Source organism: Anas acuta, chromosome 15 (genome assembly GCF_963932015.1).
Source record: "Anas acuta chromosome 15, bAnaAcu1.1, whole genome shotgun sequence".
In the NCBI taxonomy this organism is placed as follows: Eukaryota; Metazoa; Chordata; class Aves; order Anseriformes; family Anatidae; genus Anas; species Anas acuta.
The window spans coordinates 10,929,102-10,951,893 of record NC_088993.1 but is presented as its reverse complement, the minus strand read 5'-3'; the positions used below and the strand labels follow the sequence as shown (position 1 = coordinate 10,951,893).

The 22,792-nt window shown below is 38.0% G+C and overlaps 1 protein-coding gene and 1 long non-coding RNA gene across 4 annotated transcripts; one reads left to right on the top strand and one right to left on the bottom strand.

The window, feature by feature from the left end:
• The first annotated feature begins 6 nt into the window (after window positions 1-6).
• LOC137864708 (uncharacterized) lies at window positions 7-21,860 on the top strand. Of its 3 annotated transcripts, XR_011101597.1 has the most exons (6): window positions 7-450; window positions 561-684; window positions 2,748-2,830; window positions 3,490-3,624; window positions 13,430-13,512; window positions 21,144-21,860. It is a non-coding gene; the product is annotated as an uncharacterized lncRNA (long non-coding RNA). The 3 variants fall into 3 exon arrangements; XR_011101598.1 differs by lacking the exons at window positions 13,430-13,512; window positions 21,144-21,860 and adding an exon at window positions 9,838-10,549; XR_011101596.1 differs by lacking the exon at window positions 21,144-21,860 and having other exon boundaries at window positions 50-450; window positions 13,430-16,814.
• Window positions 17,580-22,347, bottom strand: SMIM10L3 (small integral membrane protein 10 like 3). Its single transcript, XM_068699122.1, has 2 exons — window positions 22,066-22,347; window positions 17,580-20,696 (listed from the first exon to the last, which is right to left on the bottom strand). Exons 1-2 carry the CDS (start codon window positions 22,249-22,251, stop codon window positions 20,676-20,678), a joined length of 207 nt encoding a protein of 68 aa, XP_068555223.1. The 5' UTR covers window positions 22,252-22,347; the 3' UTR covers window positions 17,580-20,675.
• Window positions 22,348-22,792: the final 445 nt, after the last annotated feature.

Here is a 22,792-nt window from a genome sequence, read left to right as displayed (position 1 = left end):
TCTCCGCCCAGCTCTGCCTCAGCCCCGGCGGCAGCCGCCGCCTCGGCCCAGCCGCCCGCCCCTCTCATGTGACGGGCGGCGGGGGAAAGGCAGGCCCGGCCGGCCCTCTGCCGCCGCCCCCCGCCGCCTCTCCCCCTCAGGGGGCGGCAGTTCGCCCGCCGTGCCCCCCTCCCGGGCCGAGGGGCCTCGCTTCTGCCCTCTCCTCCTCAGGGTGTTCCCGGCAGGTTTGGCCTGGCGGAGTTGAGGCCATGCAGAAGCATTCTCCGGGGGGCAACGGTGGGAAGGGCTGAGGGGAGCCGTCGTGCTGGGTATCGCTATGGGCGGGGTGTCTTCTGGGCTCTGTGGTAGCCAGAAAATGTCTGCAGGGTCGTTCCCAAGCGTCTACAGAGCCACAGAAGTCGTTCCAAGGTGTCTGTGAGGGGAAAAAGGTGACAGGGAGATGACAGGAAGGTGAGGGGTGAGAGCTGGGCTGGTGTCACACTGTCAAGGGGGATGAGGTGGATGGAAGTGTCCAAAAAGGAGTCTGAGGCTCATAGTGTCTGTGCTCGTTTCTTCTGCAGTCTTGCTTGCTCCTGATGCTTTGCTCTGATGCTGGAGAGATGCTGGGTGCTTCCCCTGCTGCAGTGGTCATGAAGTTTTGTGTATAAATGGGACTGCTTCATATACAGCACACGGTTTTGCCTGGTACGTATTGTCTGTTTTGGTAAGGGAAAAGATTTGCCAGCTTACGGATCTAGGACACAAATATTTGTGGGATTTCCTAAGTCTTTGCTAAAGATCGTCGGTGCGATACCACGGCGGTCAGGATATCAGCCGCCTCCAAAGTCTGTAAAGGTAAGCAGAAGTGTGCTGGCACAGACCAGTCTTCCTTCCTTCCCAGGCACCACCCCGCTTTATTTTTTAAAACCTTCGGTGTCAAAATTTTATTCAGAAAGGAAACTGGGGGGGAAGGGGTCAGCCAACAGGAAAATATCAGGGTTTTCATTTTCCTGTTGTAGGCTGGCATGGGACAGCATACTGTCTAAAAAGCTGTGTCAGGAGTGCTCACCTCTGGACACCACTGCTAATCAGTGGTTCTTACATCCCCTTTTGCTGAGAGCTGAGCTTTGGTTCTTAACAGCTGCTCTGGTGATAAAGCGTTTTACCTCAACAAGAAATCATAAACGTCGCAGACCTCTAAGATACTTCTCTGTATTTCATATTTTAAATAGCCTTTATTATAAGTTTAATCAGTTAGTGTATAAAAAGGAGATGATTACATAAAACAGAAGCATTGCCTTGGTAAGAGATTTATTTTGAAATGTGTGTCTATGAAGTGAAATTACGGAACGATTTTTAAATAAATTTGAATGCGGATGAGCTGACAGTGGGTTCTGAATATTTTTGCACACTGAGCGGACTTAATTTACATTAGAGGGGAATCTGTTTCATGAGAAAAATTCAAATTCTATTTTGATCACAGATTGTTTGCTTTCATTTAATCTGTGTGGTTTTGCACATTTATATAGAATACATTTCATTCTGTTCTTGCTTTTGTTTAGCAGTATCATTTTTCCCTTCCTGTATTCCATTATAAACTAATATGCTTTTGATACACAGAAAATTCTACTGCAAAATGAAAGTCCAATCACTAATTCTCGTAGCAGAGAAGAGTGAACCATGGTCTTCCTCCCACCGATTCACTGGCAAAATTCCTGTTGACTTCAGAGGAAGTAATACAAAGCTTTAAATTTATCAAAATTAGTAACAAAGATGAAAATGATGTTGTGATGCAAGCAAGATGAGAAAAAAAGGACTGCCCCAACTATAAGTGATCAGTTGGGATATTTATATAAACTTCACGCTGAAATCAGATAAACTTGTGAAATAAACTAAATGTTCTTTATTATAACCTAATCAGTAACTTGAGCAAACAGTTATATTTCCATTTTTTGCCCTATTGAATATGTAGCATACTCTGTTGTAGGTTTGAAAGATATATCATTCAGTACCCTCTCAAGGAAAACCTGTTCTTTCAGTCCTCTTTTAGTAGGATGACTTACCAATGATACAAAATACATGTACATAAGAGCATTTGAAATTATAGTGTCTTCTTCAAGGCTGTGTGTCTCTTTTTAAGATCAAAATTGTTACCTTATTATCTCCTTTTCACATGTTTAACTTCAGTCTGTCATGTCTGGCTAAAAACCAAATTAGGGCAGGAGAAGATTTTTTGAAAATGTACAGAATAAACTAAAAATTACAGTCATAGTTCTACAGTGTAATTAGAGTACTTTTACCATACCAGAACAGCTCTGTATTTTTTGGTAATTCAATAATAACAATGCTACCATTATTAAATACTGGGCAGTTCCCTACCAACAAAGAAGCAGATGCCAGATAACGAGACAGGTTTTAGTCTCAGCAAATTTTAGGATGCACTCCAATAAACTATTTCTTACCCATGTGAATAATTCTCTCACATCTACTTTGTTTTCCTGAACTTTGATCATTCTTCTGTTATGAAACATATCGATTTTATTTTTCCCTGTGTTAATAAGGGTTTCAATCAACAGTTTTGTGAAGATTGTTTGATCTTTTTTTTTTCTTGCATGCCGTCCTTTCTGTAGTCATAACTCTATTTTTACCACAAGTATGTTTTGCCAGTTTTATATCCACAAGTCTAGCCTTCTGTGTTGGAAGAACTTCATAGTCTGTCATTCGTGTAAATAATAGTCTAATAGTTGGTCTGTTTAAATTATTTTTAGGGGAAAATTGGGCATTCTCCAAAAACTGCTGTTGGCAGGGTTGATTCCTTGATGATAAATGTGGATATTTGCTGAATTTTCAGGTAATATACTTTCCTTTATTTTCCTTTTTTAGATAGCTTAGTATCTTTTTTGATTAAGTTTCCACTAAGTAGTAATTTATCACGCTGTGTTTCATTTTAAGGGGTCAGGAGCACATCTGTTACGACATTTGTCCTAACACAGAGAATCAGTGAAGACAACTGAATCCCTTACATAATATTTTTGTGGTTTAAGTGGCTCATTAAATCTTGAGCCATTTTTATGGATTGCAATTTAAACCAGACTCCAAGTGATAGTGAATGAAAATCACTCCCCCTCCCATATATGTTTTTTAATAATTGAAGAATTTAGATGTAGGAAAGTGCAGTTGCTTATCACCTATTTTCCTCAGCATGAGACGATTCCCTTTTTTCTGGATTACTATTTATCAGTTAATGGAAATTCTGAAAAGAATCTCCATTATTCATCTTCAGTTACTTGTAGAAAGAAAAGCTTAATCTTTAAGTTTCCTCTTCCAGTAATGTAAATGTTGCAGTGATGTAAAATACCATTTTATGATTATAGATTTTGTAAACTTTTAATTTCTAAACAAAAACATGAGCTATGGTGGTGTTTATTACATCAATTACAACAGGAAAGTAGATGGTAACATTATATATTAAAGACATAAGAAATACCATTGTGAATTTTCTCAACACAGAAAGAAGTAAAGAACCTGCCATTGTGTCATCAGGCTGGATGTCGGTATCTAACGCAGGGAAATGGAATAATGCATCTTAGTGTTGAAAAGAAGAATCTGAAATCGTATTTGAAGAGGCAGTCATCATGCACGCAGGTAGTCCCATTTCATATGTTCAAGACATCGCTAATTGGCAACTTTTGCTTATTGTGACTTTGTTAGATTTGATAAGAAGGATTTTGTAGTTACCTTTAAGGAGGCAAGTTACTCTTAAAGAACAAGCATCTATATGCTTTTAAGAATACATTCTTAAGGAAAATGGATGCATCTTTTAAAGAATATACATAAATCTTAAAGAACATAGATGTTGTGCAACATTTTGTTTACTAGAATTATGTGATTGATTTTATTGCTCACTTAGATGCTCACATGGTTGGAAAAGTGGTGCAAGCATTTCATTTCCTGAGAATGTATTTTCTGAGACAAAGTCATCAATACTCAGCTGCTGTATTAAAGATTACTTCTGTTTAAATTCTAGACAATCAAACAACTTTTATTTTTTAAGAAGCAATGCCTGATAATTTCCAGGCAGGAAGGTCTTAGTCCATCACCATGTCTTTTTTTCCCTGTTTTTATTTATTTATTTATCAGTACTTGAAAAATCTGGTATTCTTGAATCCCTAAGGCAAGCTCTTTGACTTCCTCTGTCTGGCAGATGGGTTTTAGTCATGTATTGTTTCTCAAAATGTTTGTGCTGTCACACACATCATATTTGTCTCAGCTGGAAAAACACATTTATAGAAAATCCTGTTTGCTGGTTATCTTAATGGATTCAAGAGTGCTTGCACTTTTTATTAAGTCCAAGAAAAATTTTACATGTAAGTATTTTATATTGCTTTGGGGAACATCAAAGCTCAAGTTTAGCAAGTATATCATATTTTATGAATGGTGCTTTTTTGTATGGATAGGAAGCTCATTCCCCTAAAATAGCTGAAGAAGCAAAATTAAATATGCTTGGTTTTTGAAAAATTTATGTGCTTTTTATGCAAATTAACTTCTAAATCACATCCTGAATTTTATTTGTGACATATTTCAAATTCCAATTCTTGACATATTTTTTTTTGTTGTTGACACTTCTAAATGAGCGTAATCTATTCTTAGCATCAAATATTACTGGTTTTGGAAGTCATTGCTTGCTTCCATTGTGTATCACTGATAGGACAACTGGTGAATGATTGAGCGAAGAGCACCAGAATGATCCAGTGAGGAAAATCAAATGCATTAAAAACTGTGGAGGTCCACCAGCTCTGTAATGCTTACGATGTGAAGTATACTAAGTGTTAGAACTTGTTCTACCTGTATTAATTATGCATAGTACTAGAAACAGACAGGATGCTTTTGAGTATGAAAGCTTTACCAAAAATAACAGAAAAAGATGACTTGGATTCAAAGGATCAGGACTGAAACAGATCAATAGTGGAATTTTGTATAGAACTTGAGGGTTTTTTTTATCTAAGGGAAATGAAAGAGCTTGATATAAAGTAGTTCTCCAAGGGAGAGTGCACTGACTACAGCCATGCTCTGTTCTTACCCTGAGAAATAGCCACAGTCTGTTAATTCACCTCTGCTGGTACTTCCAGTTTGAGGTGGCTGCAACTATTACTGCGTAGCACTCTTCAGTCTCACCAAGGCCTGGGATTTTGAAAGTCCTTATTCATCCTACCCTGGGAGCTGTAGCTGGCTACAAGCCACATATGAGTCCTGTTCTATCTGCGTACACATGGCAGCAGTTGAAGGATTTATTGTAGTAATGCTGATAACAGGGGAGGCCCCCACGGTTCCTTCCTCCCCACCTGGAGAAGCCTGCTTAAACAACTCCACAGTGTAAAAGGGCTAGCATCCCAGTTACATACAGCAGCCAAGTGACAGGCTGGACTCACTGGTGACGTGCAGTGTTAGGAGGGTTAGACCAGGTGCTCTTGTTGATTCACCAGCGAGCATCTGAAATGCAATTGCATATCTCCACGTGAGCTGGCTCAAATCTGGCTTTTGGCAAGTCAGCAGTGCACAAATCTGGGTTTAATAAGTATGGAACCATAAATTTAGCCAGGAGTAGGAACTGTCAATTAATGATGGTGATTTTTAGTGCCCTCTTAGCTGTTCATGTAACTGTCTGGAAACCATGCTGTAAATCAGAATACTCAATCCAGATTTTAAAAGTTCTCTCTAAAATAATAATTTTCAACCTGTATTACTCCATTGATCAAATTTACACCACAAACAACTGCACTGGCAGAATTGCAGTGCCAGTTGTTAGACTGTGACACACAGGTGATGTCAAAAAGAAAGAAGGCAGAGTGGTGGATAGTTGTTCTGTCAGTAGGGACAACGTCCCTGTATAATCCTAACTTTATTCCAAACCACAGGCTTTCCATCAATTGTATTTTCTGATCCCTCATGCTCAGCCCTTCTCAAACTGTACCTAGAGCCAGACTATGCTTGTCAATACCTCATCTGTGCACTGCTAGATCACCTAATGGTAGTAAATTGATCCAGATCAAATATGCGCGTGTAACTGCATTCTTGTCAAGATCAGCTGTCTATAAGTCCCAATGTTTAGACCAAGCTTTAACCTGGCTTTATAGTGGCAGCTGAAATATCAACTTTAATTTAAAATCATATGGGGGTAAAACCATTCTTTAGTCCTTTTTTTTTTTCCTAAACAACTTGTACTATTGGATTAAATATGTATACTAAGAATTTTGTGCCACGTGGCCATCCAATAACTGAATTTAGTGTAGCATGAAATTGTAGTTGTATATTGGTGAGAGTATGTCTTCAGCATCTTCTGTACATTATTTTAAAATACATAGCTCCTGATTAGTCCTGAAGCAAAGCGGAAATGATACCTTGTTAAGGGGTGGTGTTTAGTATTTTAAATTCTTACCGTCTCTAACCAGGAAAGGTTATTTATTCCAGCTGCTGTAGTTAGAAAAAATATTCAAAGTCTGAAGCAGAAAAACACCACCTAAATCCTTTCCTTCTCATGTCTCTGCCCGCTATTTTATTCCTTGCATGTCCTCATATATGTAAGAAAAATCCTGTACTCTTCTGTATCAAAACAGAAATGTTCTGGTATTTTCTTGCCATAAGTGTACTTTCAATTTAAAAAAACAGTTCTTCACCGTAATTGCCTTTCTTGTGCTGTATTTCTCTTTATAGTCTTAAAGAAAAGCTGTCTCTAAGTGCAAGATGATGTTAAGCAAGGGAGAGTCAAAGTTAAAACTTGGCAAGAACTAAAACAAAGAATTTTTCTAAGGAAATGGTGGAGACGGGTCAAATTAATTCCTGATGTAACTCCATTTACCTCAGTGCAGTTACATGAAGGATGGATTTGGTACCTTATGCCTCTGGGGTCAGGAAAGGATTTCTGTGATCTCAATCAGCAGTATAAAATAATCATTCTTAAGAAACAGAATTGTAAATTAAGCCTGATAGAACTGCCTCTGTTATTTTTAGTCTATTAATATAACTGCAAAAGAACAATAGGTCTAGAGAACAACAAAAAGGGCTTCATAAAAAAGATTAGTACATGATGATTTGCAGCCAACATCCTCCATAACAGTTTGTGGGAAAAAGGAATTATGGCAGACTGTTAAAATGGGCAGTGACATCAGGGACAACTTCCCTTTCTTGTAAGTGCCAAAAGCTTTTCTCCAGTTTGCTGCATTGCATCTTTATTTTTTTCCTCCAATGTCCCCAACCATCTCTAGTTCAGTTGTCCATTCCCTCAAGTTTCTTTTGGTTCCACTGTGTGCACAGGGATCTCTAGTCTCTCTGTGGCTACTCACTGCTGAGTTATCTAAATTCTTTTCTTTAGGCAGAAACATTCAACGTCTTTGGATGGAGAAAGGAGAGATGTTTGGCCTATGCCCTAATTTCTTTTTAGATTTTAAATTTCGATATGCTTAAATTTGATATGCTTTAAAGCAATGTATTTTCACTCTGAGAACCCAGCCTCCACATGTCAATCTGTAGTGCTCAAATATAGCTATACCCAGATATTACTTCAGTTTTAAAGCCTTGTTATGAAACATCAACCTCTGCCTCCCCATCCCACTCTCAAATTGAGGAAATACTTCTAATAGCAATATATTAAGATCTTTCCATAGTATAATGTAAAAAAGCCATGTAGTACATTAGTGCAATTAAACTGAAATCAAAAGTCTGTCTTTTTTATCCTTACCAACATGCAACTGTCAGTTTTAATACAGAGGAAAAGATCTATGTATACATGCATATAAAAGATGTGAAAATACAAAGGCATTTATTGAAAACAGACAAAACCAGGAAGATGATAAAATAGGAGGAGGAAGGGGCCTCAGATATAAAAACTTGCTTTGTATAGCAGAATTTATCACTAAAAGCTAGGGTTGGCAAATTGCCATGCTTTAGATAAAAAAAGCTATGTAATGTAAAAAAAATGCTTGACAGTACAAAATACAGTAGATGCATTTGCAAAACTAATGTCCGACCAAGAAATTCAATAAAACATTTTTTAAAATTTCCTTTTTTTTACGTGTATCTTTAAAAGCTTCATTATATTTTCTAATACCAGAAATCTCAGTTGTACAGATGCTCACTGTCCTCTGAGGATATCTTTATCAGGTGTACCATTCAGCAGGATATAGAAAAATTACAAATATCCAAATTAAAAAAAAGATTATGAAAATGTATTTTGAAAGCAAATTTTTGTTAGTCAGAACTACTGAAGCATGTTTTATAGGAAGATTATTTACATTTTAAAATATCTGCAGTTTTAATCCACAAAGCTAATCAAGGAAACATGTACTGCTAAACATTTTCAAACTGAATAAAGAATATTTTTTCATGCAGAATATCTTTTCCATTTCCTTATTTGTTTCTGGGAAAAGATCCAGAGCTTTAGGAAATAAGAGGACGCTTATACCTGAAAGACTTGTCATGTAAAAGTTTTTGAAACTTTCAGAGAACACTACAAAAACATGAGAATCTTGAGTATTTAGTTCAGTTACTGTATCAGCTTAGAATAAATGAGCTCTCTTCCGCAAGGATATTTTCTTCCTCTGGCCTGGCAAGGTCAGAAGTCTGGTCTTCCGGCTAGAAGAGAAACCCTTGCAGTAGATGATGGATAATGAGCACAGCTAAATTCTCATGACTAACAGAATCAGGCCCTTGCTCTCCATTCCCATCTGCAAAGCTTTTCCAGAGCTCAGCATGTATGGAGGATACCAAACCTGAAAAACAAGATGGCAGATAACTACAGTTAAACCAAACAGATAATTTTTTCAACATCTTCATCAGATTTACAAGATAGACTGTTACCTGAGTACTGCTCATATTCTTAAATAAGGTCTCTCTCACAGCAAAAAACTTCTGTAACTTGTTGATAGGAGCTATTATCTCCTTCATAGATTACATCATTCCATGAAGTATTTTTAGGCAGTTCTTGCATCTGAATCTTCAGCGTCCTGATTGCTTCTACAGAATTTCACATTTACTCTTTATGAAGAACAGTAGCTTGGCAGTTCTTTTTCTAGGTGCTGCTTGTTCCCTGAAATGTCCTGGACTTTGTGCATAAATTGTACAAATCTCTGCGTTCTATAAATGTACTTCTTCCTGCTTTAGTAAAGCTGAGATACATAGTTATAAGTTAAAAGGAGATAAATTCTTCATTATTCTTCAGCTAAAATAAATAAATGCTTAAAATTATTAGAGAGGAGATAAAATTGTTTCTGCTAAGTTATAAAACTGCAAATAATGGCAGATAAATGCAAATAAAGTATTTTTCTCAGAAATCTAAACTTATAATCAATTGAAGATATTGTATCAGAATGCTGACCATGGGCAATAGGAACTAATAAAGCTTTATCACGATGGGCTTCTGGAAGATCCACATTAATTCCACAATAATGCAACAGAAAAGGAAGGCATGCTTTTATCATGCTTCATGTACATTGAGGAATGTATTTTCATTCTTTGCTAACAGACTTTTAATAATTTATGGAAAGTACTTAAAACTTAAGCAGAAATATACTCTTGAGCTAGAAAAGTATTCATGCATGTGTATATTTATATGTAAATATATGTCTATATACATGCAGGCAAAAAACTACAATTTCATATTTTATGCTAATGAGACAGTCTTTTATCTCTAGATCATAGGATTAGAGGCATTCCTGGTTGTGTAATGAGCAAATGACTCTCTGAAGGCTGTTACAAAGCCTGCATGGATATCCTGCCTTGGTTTCAGCCCAGTTTTGAACAGAGACACAGCACTCACTTTCAACAGCTGGTTCTAATGGGAACTCTTTCTTGATTTGTTTACAGACCCCATTTACAACACACGAGGAGCAGACTCTACCTCTGACTTTGGAGTCTGCCTGAGTAAAATCATTTCTCCTCCCATTCTGCCAATCATCAGCAATTGTTTAACACTTCCATAGTACTTCTTTAATAAAGAAAGCCACAGCTAGTAACAGCAAATTAAAAAGATGTCATCAACTGAAGTAAAATTCTCCCTGAATTATTGAATTTACTGGTAGCTGGGGTGTCTTCTTTTCTAAGTGGAAATTGCAGGGAGTCACTATTACTGCTGGACCTATGTGTGTGCATCACAGTTGCAACACCCTTTAGGATAACTGGGAGAAACTGACTGGGGGATTCTTCCTTGCAATAAGAAGCCTTTTATATATAGAAGAAGAACTTATTACAGCATGGCAGTGTTTGTCAGATTAATTTGAAAGCATGATTTGAATAAAAATGCTAAACTTTTTCTCTAACTACAGCACCAATGTCAAGCAGCTGACTTTAAACAAAATAATGCAAGAGCCAGTACATCCCATATGAACAATGTATGAGCAACAACAACAAAACCCTAATGCTCTAGGAAAGAAAGAAAGAAAAAAAGTTATATTTGTATATTTGCTCTGCATAAAAGGCTATAACTGTATTAATGACTGTGTACAGTTCATCCATGTGAGATTATCTAATTAAAAACCAATATTGACTAAAGCTATGTAAAAAATGTTAGCAAAAATTATCAATTTAATCATTCAAAGAAAGTACCAAATGATACCATTTTATAAACTGGAATTCCCAGCAGTTTTCTTTGTTTTAGAAGGCCACCCAGTGTGCTCTAACTTTGGACATTGTATAATTTACTTTTCTAATTCTCAGCTACTAAATGCTGACAGTGTGATTCTAAATAATACATTTACTTTAATAGTGTTTATTTGGTAGGAGCACAATATTTGGAAAGTATGCAATGAATTTGGAAACAGCTCAGACATATGGTATTGTATCCATTTGAACCTCTGGAAAGGTGCACGTTGACTCTACTGTCGGTAGGCCTGGACCATTAACTTAGCCTAAATTTAAGGACATTCCCCAAAAACATAGGTCCTGACCTTGTAGTTTGGTTCACATAGGGATATCCTCATGCTTACAGAGCTCTGATTAAGTCAACAAGGCTAGACATCAGTACTAATCCTATGTGATTGGATTACAGGATTAAAGTTGTGATTTGTCCTACTAAAACCACTTTAAGTTACTTAAACAGATAAATCCAACTATCAGATTTCTATTCTAATTGATTACACTTTCCAAAATGAAAAAAAAACAACAACCACCTTCACATTTTTAATGAACTATTTCACCTTCCTGTTTACTTTTTTCATAAGGTGTATCTAGGGTGGGAAAGATAATAGAAATAACAACTCTGAGGGAAAAAATAGTAAAGGTGTTATTTCCCTTTCCTATGAAACTGATATAAAATACTTTTACTTTTTCATTCCCTTTGATTCCATTTCCAATCCTTATTTAAGTCCATCTCCCCATGGCCCCTGTTCTGTTTGACAGGTACTTTCTATAAAGGAAAGTCAGCTTATATCCAGGTTTTCTCATCTCATGCTGTAATTCACATTCCTCATCCTATGTTCCTGGTGAAAAGATTTATGAAAAATAACCAAGGATACGTTCAATATATTTTTTTTCTCTTGTTACACCTTCCCCTGCCCTGGGTTTATTCCTTGCCTCTCAAGCTCTTACATGCTAGGTTGAGTCGTCCTGTATATGTCATTATTTCTCACAGCTAGAGTATCTGCTAGGAGGTGGAAATGTGATTCCTTCCCAGGCAGATCAGCTGCTGGATTTGACAAGCACGTATGAGTAATAAAGGTTTACCAGATGTGTTTTCACTGATAAAAGCATTCTTTTATAGTAACTGTAGTAGCTACAGCAATATCCAAAATTCAGTTGAAGTTTTGGACAATGCTATTTCAATAGGAGCCTTCAGAAAAAGCATTTCCTATATGGAGGAAAGACAGGCTGCTAAATAATCCATTCAGGAACAGCTACAATGCCTCGTGGGTACTTTATGAAAATACATTAGAATTTACTGTAAATTGAACAAGTAACAAAGAAGCTTGATGAAGCTTTAAAAAAATACAGTGATGAAAATCTCTACAGACTTCTGGATTGCTGGGATTGCAAAGTAAACAGTTCAGCTACGTAGAACTTAGAAGGTACAGTTACCAACTAAAAATGCCTGATTATAAACCAGGAAGAAAAGTGAAGAACTCTGAAAATCATGTTTGACAGTGACAACACAGACCACACAGTTATTATTTCAACTAACAGATTGTAGCGAACACATACCATATATCACAGTTAAGGACTAGAAGCCTGCTATAGTCTGTACAGATGTTCTCACTAAGCAAGCAGCTAGAGAACAGAAGATGAAACCTGACCTAAAAGTGACCTGAAAGTATACAAGCAAGCCATTAGAAAGGTGCTCTACTTCATCATATTTTTTCTTTTTAAATCTTAAATGCCTTTATATTGTAGGAGAGGAGCAAAGGGCAGAAATTGGAAATGTTATAATTATTTCTAACTCTGGAACAAGTCATATGTGCTTGCAGTCATACTTGGAATGCAAGGCTTAAGATCTGAAAGGCAATTTATAGGAAGCTCTGCTGCAGAAAAGATTTTTTATTACAAGAGGCCAGACAGGAACACTGAGCTCAGAAGGGTCATTTGTGAATAACTTCCAGCTTAAGTGATTAAGGGCTCCAGCCACTAGCCCGACCCACCCCTCCTCCCTACACACACACAAAAAGGCGTATCAGAAACATCCTGTTTGTCACTGCTGCTGGCTTTTTGTTCAATGAGCAAGAGGGGAGCATTTGACTTTTGTGTTGGTTTTGGTTCTTTGCCCTTAGGGATACTTCTAACAATGCATAATACATGAAAGAATTCTGAAATACTGTTTTTTTTTTCTTCTTTGAACTATAAGGTTAAAGATAAATACATTTTGATATGCATAGAAAGCATTTATGATAACAAATAAAAGCAGCACTTCCTAAGGCTCAAAATACTGATAATGTGCTTTTACAAGCATGTTTGACAAGATCCTCATCTTTTTTTTTTTTTTTAAATGTGAGGTAAAACATTTCAAATACCTTTCAAAAACCTTCTTCTGAAGAGATAGGCATAATTTCGTCATTTTGTTGAATTATTTTAGTTTGGGTGGCTTATTTTTTATTTTAAGCTGCTATCGTATCTGCCAGAAAAGACAAGAAATAAGAAACATAATGCAAAGGTGAAGGATGTATGAGACTAAATTGCCAATTGGTTCCTTTGTCAATTTCAGATTCCCATAGAGGAGGTCTGTGCTCCTCTACAATGAGAGATCTATTGTGAAGTGCAGAAAGAGAATTGATGGCACTCTGTTAACTGTGGATGTCTAACCATATGCTGAAAACTCATGGCACCTCCTAGACTATTAGATTTATTACCCCCATTTCTTTTTTCTCACGTTAAATTTATGTTTTGAGGGAAAAGACACTCAGCATTTATCATTAATATGTTTGAATTTCACGTTCAAGGCATCAACCATTTCTTCAATATCATTTCTTTTCAGAATGAATACTGCACATAACAATAGCATGTTTCCTCAATATCGTCACTTACGGCATCAAGGGACCCTAAGAACAACCAAAAAACGTAAGTTAATTATGTCTTTTGATTCCAGAATAAATCATCCAGTAGCAGCTTTCAGTAGGCAGATCTGAAGTGTGGTTTTCTGGACATTTCTTTTTTTACTGCTCAACATCAAGCAGAAAATAAATGTTTATTCTACTCCTCTAGCGTCACTTTGGTCAGCAAAAGCAGTAAGTCTAGCATTTAAACCCTTAGGAAAAACATCCAACAGTATTATCCTGACTTATGCAAGAGAATTGCTGTGCATTTTCTACGTTTATCATGGTTTTCTTTCCTCTTCTAAAATTAAACTATGGTGCAAGACTAGACGTAGTTAGTAAATACCTTGGAATTAAATTCACTGTGACTGGTTCATTAAGGTGTGTCAAAGAAAAAAAGTGTAAAAAGAAGGCCAACCAATTAGCATGGGTTGCTAATATGATTAAGCTAGCCTGGAGCTCAGCTACCACATTTCCAAAGCCAAGCATAAATGCACTTGTTTTAGAGGTTTTTAATGTTTGGTATGAGATAAACATTTTATATTGTCAGGAATAGGAGCTCTTAAGTTACATGCACATCTGTACACCTGACTGAAAAATCAGAATGAGGAGCAGCACAACTAGCTCTTCCGTTGAGCACAGACAAAAGATCTTTTTTTAAAAGATTTTTATTGGTTTTAAATAGCTTGATAAAAGCCACCAATCGGTATTCAGAGTTCAATTGTAAACAGTTACAGTAATTTACCACTGTGTATTGATTTTGTACATTAAGCTATTTGCAGTGACAATCCATAAGACAAGTCAAATTCAGCGTATTTATAAATTGAAATGCACTGTACTAAGATAAAACAATGCCATAATATTTTCATAACTGAAAATGTTCAAAAGACTGATGTTTAACTCCCTCCTGTGGCGTAAGCAAGCAGCATCACAATCGGCTCCTGGCAGCTTACACAGCACTCTCATACAAAAGCCTGTATTCATTGCATTAGGACAACAGATTTCAAGTTTACTGTGGAAACTCACAAGTTCAAAAGTGTTATAATAAATTTCTAAAATACATACAAAGTTGTAAACATCTTTCTCTGGAACACACACAAAAATGGTTTGTGCCAGCCTCCTGTCTCCCACACTGTAGTAAAAAAATAATTAGGCCAAAGACCAAGGCCATGGACTAAAATTGTTTGCATGGGTAACATCACAGTTCACAGAAAGTATTCTAGTGTCAGCATTTATAATTAGTGTCACTGGCAGGGAGCAGAACCCATCTTAAAGGAAGTTCATGGAACACTCATCAACTGATGAACCAGGCACTAAGCAATAGATTTACCTATTTTTAGGAACAAAAGCTTAATTACATCCAGATATTTTTATATTTGAAAAAAGGTGAAATTGACTGTAAGCAGAAAATAAAAGAACATTTCTACCTGGCGAAGATGGATTTTTAACCATTTTTGCTATCAGGTTCTAAATATCTAGATCTTGCACAAAGAGAGATTTTCCAAACAGACTATAACTATATTGAGATCACACAAATGCACAGGATCATTTAAAGGCAGATTTTTTTTTCCTGGAAGTCCCTCAGGCCATTTTCAAAAATGTATTAGTTTTCAAATCGATTTCAGCATTAACAATGAAATAACATTTTACTTGGTCTGAATCTTGTACCACAAATTCCAAAAAGACTAAGATCATTGATATCTTGGAATGCAATACAGAATTAATTTCAAGGTACACAGTAATAACGGCTTACTTACTGCAGGGTAATAAAGGATAGCTTCATTCTAGCACTTCCATATTATTCTTATTTCACAACAACTACCAGCAAGTAGTTTGTGTCCTGGTATTGAGTATATGAGCTGATCATAAATATTAATATTTTCATAAACAAGTTGTTTGTTTGAAAATTCTGTCAAGTGCAGCTCGTCACTGAGGATTAGAGGGTTTGTAGTCTGAGATACCAGAAGGGAATTCACCACAAGTATTACAAAAATCCTAAAAAGTGTTTTTTTTTCCAGTTATTGACTGTGCATTACAGAAACAAGCATCATGACACATTTTGTAATATGCAGTCTTGAAAAAAAAATGTTTTAAAGTATTAAGAGTATTTTCATGTGAATTTTTCAGAAGGTCATAGTATGACTTAAAAACAAAGTTTTGAAGCTAGTGTAACTGTTTCTTAAGTTTCAACCTCAACGTATTTGATAAGCCCTAAATTCTAGCTGCAATTCTCAGCCGACAGATGTAAACAAACTTTAATACTAGATTTTAATCAAAGCAAATGCTTTGTTGGGAAAAAGCAGAAATATCTCACACTACCTACTTACTGTTCTGTCAGATGTATCACTTGTCATACACCCTCATGACAGACTATGGATACTTGTATCTTGATGTGGTTATTGTCAGTTTGTTATGTATTACAGGAGAGCATTTCTGAAACTACACAATTTCAGCATATGCTTATGCTGAGGAATGATGTGGAGGGAAGAGAAGGAAAACATAAGTAGGATCAGGCCATAATTAAAAACAAAAGGAACAATTTGACAATAAGCTGATATATTGGAGAAGTAAGTACAGACTTGCTTCTTCCAAAAATTAAAAGAATGTATACTTTTAGTATAGGTATACACACGCTCCTTAAGGAGGGGCAGACGTGGAAAAAAAAAAAAAAAGAAAACTTTGGCAAAGTTTAAGAAAGTGCCATCTTTACACTTGTAAAAAAAAAAATAAAAAATGAAGAAGCGAGAGGTTAAAAACTGTCTACAGTTAAAATTGTCTCATGGTGCATGACAATGCATACAAATAGTTTCTAAGATTGCACTAATACCACATTGAGAATTACAACATCATCTGTACTGAATTTTGCATTGTAATGTCAAGAAGTAAATAATAGTTTGCATAAGCATTCCAACATCATACTGTGATAACACATTTTCACCCACATGCAGAGCTCTGTGCACATACATTTAAAAGTATATTTTCTTTTTTTTAAAAAAAGCAATACACCATATAGTAAATTTCCACTTAAGTGTATATTTGTGGGAAACTATTACGCAATTCTATAAATATTGAGTATTTTCATTGTTTTCTAATGGCAGAAACACATGTTTCCTATGTAGTACAGGAGGGATCTGGACACTGGTTGATGAAATTTTAAAAAGCAAGAATTCTTTAATAGAAATACCCCTTTTCAGCAGCAGTAGAATAGCAGGATTTAAGAGGAACTGGAAATAAGAAGGCAACTCCCGGTTCAGTTTAAAGATCCCTTGCCCCTATTAAAAGTTATTTTTCTGTACTATAATAAATCATCCAAAAAAAAAAAAAAAACATTCTCAACTCTAACAACACATTTATTCAGAAAAGCAATTTCCATATAGAACTTAGAGGCCACAAAATTCCATACAAACTGGTTCTAAGCAGAGACATTTCCTATTTTTGAGATGAGTTGATATTGAAACGTTTGTGGAGAGAACAGTGGCCTAAACCACATACTGTGTTTGATTTATATATAGCTTCAAAGGATTGACACCCTTTTGGTTTACTATTCTCCCACTAGAGAAGAAAAAAGCCATTTGAGCATTGTCTCTGCTAGTCAAATAGATCTATTAGTGCAAGAATAGTGTTTCCCATTTATGGCCTCCCCATGCTTAAAGTGCAGTATATTACATGAGATTTCAGCATACCAACATCCTTTATTTGAGTTTCAGAAGGAATGTTCAAGTTAAAAAGTTACCTTTTAGGCTTTAAACAATAAAATCCAAGGCAAAGTACATAAGCTATCTTAAAAATGGATTAAATCCACTCACTTAAGACATTCTTTAAGTCTTATATTCAATATACATATAATACACAAAAAATAACATGTCACTTAACTATTGTATCTGTATTTAAAGTGATCCTGTAATAAGTAATTAAAGGCCACTCAATGCAAATTTTGCTTGAGACAGGACTATGTTATCTGGACTGCGATACATAGTCCAGATATTTAATCATTCCAAGATTCCCACCTGCATAGGCTTATCAATAATGAAACAGCTCTTGGCACCCCACTGTACACACAGTTCAATTCTAATTAACAGGTGGTTTCTCTCATTTTTCCTTTTTTTTTTTTTTTTTTAAAATCACCGTTAAGAGTCAGTGTGTTAAAAACTGGATTAGTGATTTTATGCCTTCAGCAACTCCTCTCACCTGGTAACATGTACTTGGTACTACTTACAAGCTTTTCTTTTTATGTACCAATGGTTCCCAAAAGGCGTACAACAGGGAAGAGAATCTTCCAGGCCATACTCTTCATGTGAACAGAGGAGGTTCTAGGCAAATACAAGTACAACCATACCAACAGATTCTCTAAATAGGAAGTTCAAGCAATCAGTTGTGGATTCAGGACTATGTTTGGGTGCAACTTTAAAAACAAACAAAGAAACCTCACCATACCAGAAGATGGTATTTCTTTACCTGCGTAGCTACTTATAGAAATTAAAGATGCAGTTGCACATTTCTTTAAAGCAATCAAACCAGCCTAAACAGGCTCCAGCCCCAACCTCCACTTTCATTTCTGTACCCGCAGCTCTGCCAGCTGTTAAACACAGCAGGGTTAAACTCTATACAGACAACAGTTGACACCATAACTCAGATAAGCCACAGACTTTTGGGGAAATATCTTTGTTTCTTGTGTTTTGGGGAACCACATAACCTCAGCAATCTTGATCCATAAATGTTTGCATTACTACCACTGCAAGAGTGATAAACAGCAGTAGTGGAGATGGGAGAGAAAAGTATGAACGGCTTGACAAGCAGGAAACTATTACTGTCAAAATAATTACTTCAGATACATAATGCATTATTATTTTGAAGTTCCTGTAGTTTTGTGACTAGACGTCATGTAGTCAAAAGCCTAGAACTTTAACAATTAATAAAAATACACTCCAGGGGAAAAGTTATTTTTTAAATTAAAGCAAATGGCTTTTTACCTCTTCTAACATCCAGAAGAAATAGTCAACCAGTTGGGATAACAAAAACACAACATGCCATCTAACACAAGAAGTAGTGTACCTTACTTTTAGTACTCAAGTAAGGCTTAGAAAAATATATATCCTCCAATATCTTGCACCATAACACTGCTAACCAACATCTCATCTTCATAATTACGGACTTCTCTATGCTAGTATACCAACTCCCAAGCAAACATTAGAAACACTACTAGCTTTCCAGGTCAATACAATTCAAACTGCACGCAACATCATCATTTACTCCATTTCCAAAGTGAAGTAAGCTAGATAGTAAAAATGACATGATGTGTCACCCACCAGCACGAGTTTACTCCACATTAAATCCCCACTTTTAGCTCAGACTGAAGAGTTAGCTGAAGACATATCCTAACCCATCACATCAATACCTCCTTGTTTAGGGAAGTCCAAAGACTAAGGCGCACTAAGCCTATCTATACTAAGTCAGTTGTTGAGAATTTTGGACACTAAGTTCAAATTTTGACCTACTGCACAATGAGTTTCTCCATCTACGTGTCCACAGGATCGTATTCCTACAATTTCTTATTCACAAGCAGCTCTATTGATTTCAACATGCTTGCTCCATTGTTTGCCAAACCCTGTTGTCAGAAGTCTGTCCCAAAGCCAAAGTCAACAGGCCTAGAAATGATTATTATGCCTCAGTGATAACAATCACTATTTCAAGGAAAGAAATTGTTCTCTTAAAAAATTATTTATAGTGTGTCTATTGTAGCACAATAAAACTCATGAGATCCTAACTTAAGTTAGAGCAGTATCACCCTTGAAAGGAACACTGCTGAGAATTATGCCATATTGAAGACCACCTCCCCAAGAGCTTTCTGATTCAAAGTGTTTTAAGTACTGATACATTAGTTATGATTGATTTCACACTGGGAATTCAATTCTACAAGCAGTAGTTTCATTGGAAATGGTTGTAAACAGTAGCCAAAGTAATCAGCAAATACAAATCCTTAAGAAAACAAAAAGGATCTGTGCTAAACAGTCAACTTGAGTTCTAGTCTAGTGTTAACAGGACACCTGCAGAAGTCCCAGAAAGTGTTGAAATTAAGTTTGTTCCAATCAGAGGCAGACATTCCATTCTGTACTAAAAAAAAAAAAAAAAAAAAAGCCTTATTTCAACAGCCTCTTTTACCAGCAACTACACAAGTATAATTTCACTTCAGCTGTCTATCACTAAAACCTGAACTGCAACCTTGTCTCCAATTTAATCAATTCAGTTTCTATTAATGTTAAAAATAGTAACTATTCAAATTTTAGTATGTTTTTACCTTCACTACTGCATACCAGAGACCTGCTAGTGCAAAAGCTAGGACAGATATTACTAGCTGTATGACATGAAAACTGGTAGTCACATATTGTACACTTGAAAGCATTGTCTTATATCCAAGTGGTTGCTCTGAAGTAACAGGGCTTAAGTAACAAAGAAAAATACACAATTTCTGGTTGTTTAAGAGTCCCATAGCATAATCATTCAGTGAGGCAACTGGAACAAAATAGAGATCAGTAAGCCCACCAAACTCCGGCTCTTCGAGAAGTGCAAGCTGCAACTCATTCTCTATGCTGCTGCTCACTTCTAATTCCAGAAACTGCAGTTCTTGATTACACTGCAACTTTCCCAGCCATGCATGTACAAAACATACAAAGTTATCTCCTGGGCAGCTTAAGCTAAAGTCTGCAGCAAAACTACGAGCTTTCTCCAGCCAGCCCATTACTGAAATATTAATGCACTGAGAAATCCCATCAAGCCTGGCTTCCCCAGAAGAACAACACAGACAAAATGAATCTTTCCAAGGAAACGCTGGACTTGAGTTTCTCCCTGCTGATTCACTCAAACTCAGAGGCATTTCTTTGCCAACATAAGGCGGAGGTATATTAATAAAGAGAGAACAATTCCTGATGTTAAAATAAAATAATTCTTTTTGTAAACTGCTACTATGATTCTGAGAGTTGTTCAACACGGAATGTACACGTGTCAGGTGAGCTGCAGCCTTGTGATGACCTGGGCCACTGTCACATATTCTTCCTGGGTTTAAATCTTCTTCCTTCATATTCCTATAGAAGACAAACATAGCTTTGCTTTTTCACAGCAGAATGAGCTTGAAGAGGAACGTGACTGACTGTAGTCGCAGCATACAGTGCAAGCAGCGTAACAAGTGACAAGTCAGTGGATCTCAATATGGACCTAGAGAGAAAGGATACAGAATGTTATTACACTAATTTCCTGCCCTGGTATTTTTTTTCCAAGCTCATCCCACAAGAAAAAAAAATATTTTAAAAAAATCATCTTTTCTCTAGATCTTAGTATATAGAAAAACAAAAATTCTTTAACATAGGGAGGAACCCAAGTGCAGAACTTAAGAGTAGTCCAAACAGACAAGTCACCCTACAGACTGCTTTGAACATATCTAAAGGGGCAAGAGGTGTAGCCAAATACAAACTTTATCCTCTACTTTGAGTTTGATGTTACCAAAAGAGTTTGTACCAAGCATCAATGTGAGTCAGCAAATGAGCAGCTAGAAAGATTGACTGTGTAACAGCATGATTTTCCCTCACCAGTACAAACGCAGACTGTAACTGATTAGAGGCTTAATGTTAAAGGCAAATATTAAAGTCATGTTCCTGTAAACAGAAGTACATGCTGCAGTCAGTCAGAGACAACGCCGGAAATCAAGAAGGTGGCGTGAACAGCTTCCCGAAGGGAACCGGCCAGACTGGCAGTTAGAGGACACTGCTTATGCTGCAGCCAAATGACAAGCTGATGGTATTACAAGAGAACCATTACGTAGCAGCATAGATAAGAAGCAAAGGCGAGGCATTTTTAGCCACCAAGCTTATTACTATGCCACGCGTGTAATTTTTGGCAGCGTGGCTCAATATTAAGCTTCAGAATTGCAGAACAAATGCGTCCCAAAAATAAAAATATGAGGCACCGCTTTTTGACCTCTTCCCTCTCCAGCGTGCCTTTTACGAGTCGCAGGCTGCAGGCAGCCTTATCTGTTAGCACTCGGCCACCAGCCAGACGTCAAAACTTTGAGCGCTGCTATGTTTACGAGCAGAGAGAGAGCGCCCAACCTTTGGCTACACCAGATGTCCGTAGCCTGCTTCTGTTGCCAGTTATGTTAAAAGCAAAGCTCTCGTTTCAGCACCAAACCAATAAAACTTCCACCCTGTGAGGGGTACCAGGAATGCCTTTAGGTCACAACTTGTTTAGGGAGCCCCCCGTTTTGTAGAAGCCAGGAGAGACGTTAAACGTGACCTGTCATTGTCACGCAGTTACATTGGGAGTTAAAGCTACCCCTGCGTTCTCCCTGCTCGAGTTTGTTCTTGGCTTTAAACACATCGTTTTATTAGGAAATTATTTTATCAGGCACCGAGCACACGACACCCGAACAGAAGCACTCCCAACCCAAGCTAAGGATGCCCTCAAGCCCAGGATGTCTCGGTAACGAGGACAAACGAGAGGGCGGCACAGGGGACACGGGGGCTGAGCAGGGAGCACCCCGGAGGGCAGCCCGGAGCCCGGGGCCGGCCCGGCGCCGCCGCCCACCCACCTGCAGCCGCACGTTGAGCATCATGGAGGCGACGATGTAGAGGTACGGGAAGTTGATGCGGAGCTTCCAGGCCAGGTCGAAGAAGATGAGGAGGGTCCTGGTCAGCCCCTTGCAGAACACGCCGTACGACCTGGCCGCGGCCGACTGGGAGAGCCTGGCAGCCAGGGCGGACAGCGCCGCCGCCATAAACCCGCGGCCCGGCCCCGCCGCCCGGGCCCCGCCGCCGCCGCCGCCACCGGGTGTCAGCAGCGGGGAGGAGCCCCCCGCCCAGCGACGTGCGCGCCGCCGCCTGCGTGCCGCTGCGTGCGCGCCGCCGCCGCCGCCTGCCGGCCGGGGCACGCCTGCCTGAGGGCGGTGCGCGGCCGTTGTGACCGTTGGGGTGGGCGCGGCCGCTCAGCTCCCTCAGCTCCCTCAGCCCGGCCGCCGCCCGCCCTCGGGTGTTGGGGGCCCCCGGAGAGCGGCTGGGGCTCCTCACAGCCCCTCCAGGCGGGTGGGCTCTCGCCGCTGGAGAAGAGGAGCCCCAGGGCTTGGCTGGTTGAACCTTCTCAACGCAAACGAGTGGGCTGTCCATGTTGATAATGATTTTTGCATGTTTTGCCCCCCCCCACCATCCCCCTTTTGTTTTTGTAATTCTGTGCTTTATGCAGTTCGGCGATCGATGCAGAAAACCACCTATTTCCACAAGCAAACGCTTTATGCTTTTCAAGGCAGCACTTCAGTTCTGAAT

Coding starts and splice junctions, on each gene's coding strand:
- SMIM10L3 (XM_068699122.1), bottom strand. CDS start 22,251: ATGGCGGCGGCGCTGTCCGCCCTGGCTGCCAGGCTCTCCCAGTCGGCC. Junction 20,697..22,065: donor TGCTCAACGTGCGGCTGCAG/GTGGGTGGGCGG, acceptor CTTTCTCTCTAG/GTCCATATTGAGATCCACTG.